We start from the raw sequence: 8,070 nt of genomic DNA, 5'->3' as shown, positions 1-8,070 counted from the left end.
CAAAAATTGTCCACATGTCACAACCATGCACTCTGCAACTCAAACATTCCTGAGATGGACTTTCATTGAAGCTGGTCTTGGCACCAGACAATTATGCCACCAACATCTAGGGATCTGTGGACATACAAATCCCTCCTTGAGCCTGAGAATGACTGCCCAAAAGTTTACTGTGTATCCAGTAATAATTTTCCTTGATTCTATAATTTGCTGATAGACCTGTGCATTGTATGTTTTTGCCCTGTTTCCTCTTCTGCTCCCTCACCCCTATTGTGCTTCAGTATTTGTATTTACATTTTAAATGTACTAAACGTACTAAGTTCGTATGAGACTGTGACTTTTATTTCCTGTGCTGGTCTATGACCGAAATAAATGATTTGATTTGACTGCCATTTTTTTGGTTAAGATAGAAACCTGGGATGGGGCATGAAGCAAAAGCAGGCAGCTCCATAGGATGATGACTCAGGGCAGCAGCACTCCTCCCAAACTTATGTTAATATATATGTATATGCCGCATTGAATTGTTGCCTTTGTAAGGTCGCCCTGAGCCCCCTTAAATAAACTCCAAATACCAGATCTAATGAATGAAAACCATTCAGACCAACAAAAGTACTCAGAAGTTCGTCCTTTTGTTTCTGCAGAGGGCTCCAGTCTTGACAGCCAGGCTTGTATCCATATAGCTGTTCATGTGGTACATCTTTGGAGACAGCCATTGACTTTACTAGCAATAGTTTACGTGAGCACAGTAACACAGAAATGTAGCATTGTATTCATGCAATCTGTTAACGAAAATGAGGGATGTCCTCATCAGGTCCAATGTTACTGTGAAAAAACCTTGTTTTGCTTGAGCCAGCCTCTCTGTCTGGAGCAGAACTTGGGAATATTACTTTTTAATTAAAATTCCCAGATCCCAGCATCATGCTGGCAATGAGATTCAGAGAGTTATAGTCCAAAAAGTAATTCTCCCAAATTATGGCACAGAGAGGAACAGGGAAACTTCGGATCAGTTTTAGGGAATATTGGAGAGATTTGGGCAGTTTTTTTCCACTAGAACTTACTTGTGCCCAATCCTGGAAATTTTAGTTCTGCCGGTCTACAATAACTGAGTTGTAATACTAATAATAATAATCATCATCATCATCTATATCCCGCAACCATCTCTCCAAAGGGACTCGGGTGGCTTACAAGGCACTTCAAGGTGCAGCATATAACATAAACAGTACATGAGAATAAAATAATATCACATACAAATTATAAAAACAACCACTATCAACACGTATAATATAAAAAATAGCACAATTTTAAAAATGCAGAACATCTGTAGATAAAACTAGCTGCTATCAATTCACAACTAAAATGCCAGAGTGTCGACCTCATATGGACCCATTTCAGCCTATTCGAGGTCAAAAACCTGTTTAAAAATTCTATAGCACTGGAGCTTTCTGACAAAAAGTCCTAAAGACCTCACCAAATTGTTTTTCCAAGATTCTAGAAGGTGAAGCCATGACAAAACTGAAGTGTATCCAGGTCCTAAAATTGTGTTTTTTGGATACACCTCACAGAAATGTTTGCTTTTTAAAAAGTTGCAGGCAGTTCTACATATTTTATGAACTCTGGCACTGGTAATAAATGTATCGTACTCTTAGATTCCAGAAGATGAGGGGAAGGTCCGACAAAATGTTTCAATTCACAACTTGATTACGTTAAACCATCCTCTGGTTTTGGAAGTGCAAACTGAATGTTTTTGCCATTCTGAATGTAGTAGTGCCTCCCCCCACTTCTTTTAAGTTTGAATTCAATGCTCCTATGACTTGTGGCACATTGGGGAAAGCCTGTACATGTATGAAACCTGGAACGCTGGGATGGGAATCAGGAGGCTTCTAGGACCCAGAAACAGAGACACTCTCCAAGCTTCAGGCTGCCTCTCACCCTTCACTGCAGTGGATCTGTGCATCAGATACTGTGGAGAAGAAGCAGCAGCAGAGAGAGGTACCCAGTATGCTAGAAGCCTGCACGGAGAAGGTATGGACTGATGCTCAGATGTAAAAGAGGATGGCTGATTCTGGTTAGGCACAAGCTGGCCGGGCAGGGTATTCCTGGCATCTCGATGGGGCGTTTATCTACGTAAATGTTTATGAATTGGAGAAAGGCACCAAGACAGTCCAATCCTCCAAAGAAGCTGTGATGGACAGAGAGAGGAGAATTGGGGGAATGAAATGATAGAGACTAAAGGACATAAATGTTTCATAATTTCAAGTCCACATAATTTGAGCCTTCACAATGAGTACATAAAATGGAGAGAGGGATTTGAACCTGAACTGTGAAGGGAAGATCCCTTTTTGCCGGTGAAGATTGGAAGTAATGTACTAGCAGCAGGGCAAAGGAATGAGCAAGACGAGTCCAGATTCACCTCTGCTTTCGAGATCCTCATGGTTTCTTTTTTGGCATAAGCTGAGGCCTACTGCTGGATCTCTCCAAGCACTGAACAGGTGGGTAGCACAAGGTGAGAATTCTGCACCAGGAGCCAGGTAGGTAGCAGAAATAGCACATCTTTGCCCAGCAGAGATGTGCTGCTGCTGCTGCTGCTCTGTAACTGGTTCTTCGTGCAGAATGTATATTTGGATGGGTAGGAAAGGAACAGCGGAAGAAACCCAAAGTTCAACATGTGAGAGTTCTTTTGTCTTACAATGTTGGAGGCAGCAGAGTGGGAGAAGATTAAATACACAACACCCATGTGAGTGGAGCAAGAATTTGGGAAGAGGGTGTGTGCCTCATGCATTTGAGTGGGTGTCTCTTCCAGTCAGATCAGATCCTGTTTACCTACCTGCACAATTGCTCCTGGGTCAAGGGAGTTGCTAGGAGAGAATATCGGAAACCCACAATATTTTAAACCAGTGCTTTACATTATTTTGTTCTGCGAAAGTGTGAATTATGGGGATGAGAGAAATATATTATGTTCAGTGATAAAATGGGGGAATACACATATTCTCTCTCAAGAGGCCATTTCATTTTTCCTTCTCAAACAATAGTGGAAAGGTAATAAGGAGAAAGCAACAGTTCTCATGGTTAGACATAAGGATGCATTGAGACAGCTAGTTTCTTTCTCCCCCTCCTCCTTTCTTTTGGGGCAAACGGATACCAAACCTTCCATTCCTGACTGCTGTATAGACAGCAGGTGTTGTGATGGAAGTTGAGGATGAACAGGTTGGAAGCAGGGATGAAGTAACTCACTGAAGGCTAAGAATCCATTATATTTGGACTTCTGCAAGCAGCTGTTGTTGTGGAATGCCTCAGAGAAATACTGGACTAGATGAGTTGGAAAGTTCCCTCCCTATTCTATGCCACCACTAGGAATGCCTTGGCTTCAGCCATTGTGCCAACATAGTTGTGACACATAGACAGGGGGAACACAGTCATGTTTTATCCCTGTTATTTGGGGGCTGGACCAAAATTGCTCTGGTCATTTTTGAAAAATTGCAAACAGTTTTTTTAAAAAAAAAAAACCAAAAACTTTTTTCTCCCCAATTTGTGTTTCAAGTCTGTCTGTTGAACTGGTGTACATGGGGACTGTGTCCAGAATTGCAACAAGCTCCTTCTCAATTGCAAAATGGGTAGCCAACCTCGCTTTTCTTCTGTGTCACTCAAGAAGGTAAGTTGTGCTCTCATTGGATTCATAGTTACTGAAATAGGCCATGTGGAAAACCCCTGGGTTTGGGGAGAAACACCCCTGGGGCCAATGCAAGTAGGACCTCTATGGCCCCTTCCACACAGTTGAATAAAATCCCACATTTTCTGCTTTGAACTTAAATATGTAGCAGTGTGGACTCAATAACCCAGTTTAAAACAGATATTGTGGGATTTTCTGCCTTGATATTCTGGGTTATATGGCTGTATGGAAGGGCCCTATGTAGCAGAAGTGAATCTAACTAAAGTGCTTTGTACCTCCTGAAACAGATACCACTGTTCTCATCGTTTTGTTGTACATCAGTGGTTCACAACTTTTGGCCCTCTGTTAAATTACAATATAATGTGATATAGTTAAGCCTTCATTATTGTAAAAAGGAATTGAATACAGTTAACTGGTTGTAACTATTGATTCGCTAGTTACCTCAAAGCACTGCTGAGAGATTTCTTACTTACATGGTAGATAATTCTGCTACATGGGTGGATAATGTTTCTGATGTCCCATCCTGTGCTGGAAGGCATGTGCTAGAAAATTTATTTATTTATTTATTTACTTTACTTCTATACCGCTGTTCTCAGCCCGGAGGCGACTCACGGCGGTTCACAAAACACAGGACATAGCAAAATTCAACACCAATATAAAGCAGGTAATAACCTAATCTACACCATTAATACACAATTACTATAATAACCATTCACAAGGTCTCATCGCTAAAAACATGATCCAGATTCGTCGTCCATTGTTCCATTCCTATGTCATTACCAGTCATTGCACAATTATTCGAACGCCTGCTGAAATAACCAGGTCTTTACCTTCTTGCGGAATGCCATTAGAGATGGTGCTAACCTAATATCTGTGGGAAGGGCGTTCCACAGCCGGGGAAAAGTTACATTAACAAAAGTTCTACATGCTTTCAGGAGAGCTGGGACCAAAGATACTGGAGGGAAGAGGCTGTTACATTTAATAAACATTATGTGACTCTTTACATGCTAGAATTGTGTAGCTTATGATCTAAAGTTTATTTTAGTTCTGTCTATAATGGACCCATTCAATCTATTGGATTTATCTGATGTTGATTCATCATTCAACTGAATGGATCTCCTCTAGTTGGGATAATGAATAGGATAATAGTGCTTGAATCAAATAATGCCTTTTTAAATGACACGCGTGAGCTGTGTTACTGCTAACAATTTACATCACAGGCTCTTTCCAATAGATCACAATTGGGGAATGTGTGGTGTTCCAGATATTATTGGACTGTAGATATAGATGGGCCCCCTGGTGGTGCAGCAGGTTAAACCACTGTGTTGCTCAACTTGCTGACAGAAAGGTTGGCGGTTCAAATTCGGCAAGCAGGGTGAGCTCCCGCTGTTAGCCCCAGCTTCTGCCAACCTAGCAGTTCGAAAATATGCAAATGTGAGTAGATCAATAGGTACCGCTTCTCCAGGAAGGTAACAGTGCTCCATGTAGTCATGCTGGCCACATGACCTTGGAGGTGTCTACGGACAACGGGCTCTTTGGGTTAGAAATGGAGATGTGCATCACCTTCCAGAGTTGGACACAACTAGACTTAATGTCAGGGGAAACCTCTACCCTTTAGATGTCATCAGATTCAGCCAGTATAGCCAGTGATCAAGAATGTTGAGGACTTCAGCTCATGAACATCTGTAGAGTCACATATTTCTTGTATCTCACCTGCTGGCTAGATTGTTGCACTTCGAATGTTAATCTATTAATAAAGAAGTACGGACTAGAGAGTGATACTTCTGTCTTCTAGTTTTCTTCTTTAAAACTGCATGCGTTTAGCTTAAAGAAATAATGGGATGAAACAATGTCCTTATTACTTCTGCTTTGAGCTTATTTGCAGTCTCTGAACTAGAATCCTTTGAGATGGAGTCATTTCACTACTCCAATCCTCAGTCTACTCTGATCTCTAAAGGCAAATATGTTTCTTGATATGGTATTCCAGAACCTAGAAGGAGATAGAAACTCCTAGAATGTGATTGAGAGGATAAATTCAGAGATGGGTGGTGGCAGTCTCCTTGTTTGGAGGCTTTTAAACAGAGGCTTGATAACCATCTGGCAGGAGTGCTGATTGTATATCCCTGCATGGCAGGGGGTTGGACAGGATGGCTCTTGAGGTCTCCTTTAACTCTATGATACTATGATAAAGCTCACCAAAGTTATTTTGTAAGGTTATATTCCTAGCCCTTTCAGTCATCATGGCCTTCACAGCTGGGGAATTTTGGGGGGTGTAGTTCAATGCAGTAACTTTCCCAAGCTCTGGTAAATGAGTGAACTTAACAGGACTGTCTTTAGGAAATGTTTAAGAACTTTGGCCAACAGTTGGACTAACCTATCAATATGTTTAATTGTAGGTGCTAACATTAGCCTGGGAAGAATCATGCCCGGCACCTTGAGTGAGGAAGGCTTCCTTCTTCTCATACCACGACGGGTCCAATCACTTTTTGACATCACCATGCCATTCAATTCAATGACGGACCATCAGAACGAGTTGAAAATTGACACATTTAGTTAAATATGATACATAATGGCTTCTAGAACTGAGTGGCACTCTCAGAGGCTCTAATGCCAGCACAGAAGATGACCAGAATATCATCTCAGGGTTCAGGGTTGCTCCTTCTCTGCTACAACTACTGATTCTCTGTGATTACTCTCTGGTAACCCAGAATAGGATGGATGATGGACTTGTGACGGGAGGTGCTAGTCTCCATGGAGCCTCCATTTCCTGCCCAGTGGATGCAGAGTTCTGTCAGGGTAAGACGGTTACTCCAGACATCCCAGAGTTCTGTGCTTCTCAATTCCAGCCTTGGTACCAAGACCAGAGATGTGGCTTCAGAATCTGTGGGCCTTTTCTTCATGCTTTTGATTGACTTGTCAGCCATAGTAGGCAATGTTGCAATTATGACAGTCATTCTCAAGACCCCATCTCTGAGAAAGTTCATCTTTGTGTTCCACCTCTGCCTGGTGGACCTCCTGGCTGCTGTCACCCTGATGCCTCTGGCAATACTGTCCAGCTCAGCCTTCTTTGATGGCACAGTGATGGGGGATGCCATATGCCACATCTACCTGTTCTTAAGTGTGTGCTTCATTACCACGTGCATACTCTCAATCTCAGCCATTAATGTAGAACGGTATTACTATGTGGTTCACCCCATGCGCTATGAGGTGAAAATGACCACGGGCCTGGCGGTTTGTGTTCTAGTTGGCATCTGGATTAAAGCAGTAGTCATGTCATTCCTCCCCACCCTGGGATGGCTTTCCCAGGGCCATGTCAGCAATTCCTCCATCTACAATGGACGAACCTGCACCTTGCAGTGGAGTCAGAGCACCTATTGCAAAATTTTTGTGATCTTCTTTGCTATTTTCTACTTCCTCCTGCCTGTCTCCATTATTTTGGTTGTCTATTGCAGTATGTTCAAAGTGGCCAGGGTAGCTGCCATGCACCATGGCCCACTCCCCAATTGGATGGATACCCCGCGGCAGAGATCAGAATCCCTCAGCAGCAGATCCACTATGGTGACTAGCTCAGGGGCCCCTCGGACTACCCCTCAGAGGACGTTTGGGGGTGGGAAAGCAGTCATCATCCTCCTGGCCGTGGGAGGACAATTCCTCTTTTGCTGGCTGCCGTATTTCTCCTTTCACCTCTACTCTGTGTTGGCCTCCCATGTTCCTGGCCAGCAGACAGAGAACGTGGTGACTTGGATTGGCTACTTTTCCTTCACCTCCAATCCTTTCTTCTATGGGTGCCTCAACCGACAGATACGAGGAGAACTCAGCAAGCACCTCACTTGTTTCTTCAAGCAGCCCCCTGAAGAGGACCTCAGGTTACCAAGCAGAGATGGCTCCATAGAAGAGAACTTCTTGCAGTTCCTGCAAGGGACTGGTTGTAGTGCTGAAACCAGGAACAATCTCTCCTTACCAAGTCCCCAAAGGGACCAAACAACCATAGATTTCCGAATTCCCGGGCAAATTGCAGAAGAAACTTCTGAGTTCCTGGACCAGCACATGAATAATGAGATCATTGTCTCAGATAGCTACATCAGGGCAGCATGCACACCTAAGCCAGAACTGTAGCTGTTTTTGCACTTGACAATCTAGTTTACTGATGTGTGAAATAATGCAGAATATAGCAGCTAATGAAGTGGGAAGGGGAGGGGTGTGGTGTGGTGTGGTGTGGTGGGGAGAGTGTTCAATAAATACAACCGTGACAATTGGAACTTTATCTCTCCAGCTCACTACTCAGCCAAGAAACAGCTGCTACTAGTATCTGAGTCATTTCATTCAATTTCGGCTAATGTGGGATGGTAATTGTTTACTCTCCCCTTCTCCTATCAGCCTTCGTTTTTAAAGTCTGGAATTACAAA

At 43.0% G+C, this 8,070-nt stretch overlaps 1 protein-coding gene across 3 annotated transcripts; it reads left to right on the top strand.

Annotated features, from left to right (window-relative positions):
• Positions 1–1,914: 1,914 nt before the first annotated feature.
• GPR61 (G protein-coupled receptor 61) lies at positions 1,915–8,070 on the top strand. 3 transcript variants are annotated; one of them, XM_060773240.2, is made up of 3 exons: positions 1,915–2,019; positions 3,536–3,646; positions 6,061–8,070. In XM_060773240.2, exon 3 carries the CDS (start codon positions 6,416–6,418, stop codon positions 7,778–7,780), a length of 1,365 nt encoding a protein of 454 aa, XP_060629223.2. In that variant the 5' UTR covers positions 1,915–2,019; positions 3,536–3,646; positions 6,061–6,415; the 3' UTR covers positions 7,781–8,070. The 3 variants fall into 3 exon arrangements, with proteins under 3 accessions (XP_060629223.2, XP_060629222.2, XP_067324055.1); XM_060773239.2 differs by having other exon boundaries at positions 1,915–2,486; XM_067467954.1 differs by lacking the exon at positions 3,536–3,646.

This window comes from Anolis sagrei, chromosome 4 (genome assembly GCF_037176765.1).
Source record: "Anolis sagrei isolate rAnoSag1 chromosome 4, rAnoSag1.mat, whole genome shotgun sequence".
Taxonomy (NCBI): domain Eukaryota; kingdom Metazoa; phylum Chordata; class Lepidosauria; order Squamata; family Dactyloidae; genus Anolis; species Anolis sagrei.
This window is presented reverse-complemented; position numbering and strand designations above follow the sequence as displayed.

Coding starts and splice junctions, on each gene's coding strand:
- GPR61 (XM_067467954.1), top strand. CDS start 6,416: ATGGAGCCTCCATTTCCTGCCCAGTGGATGCAGAGTTCTGTCAGGGTA.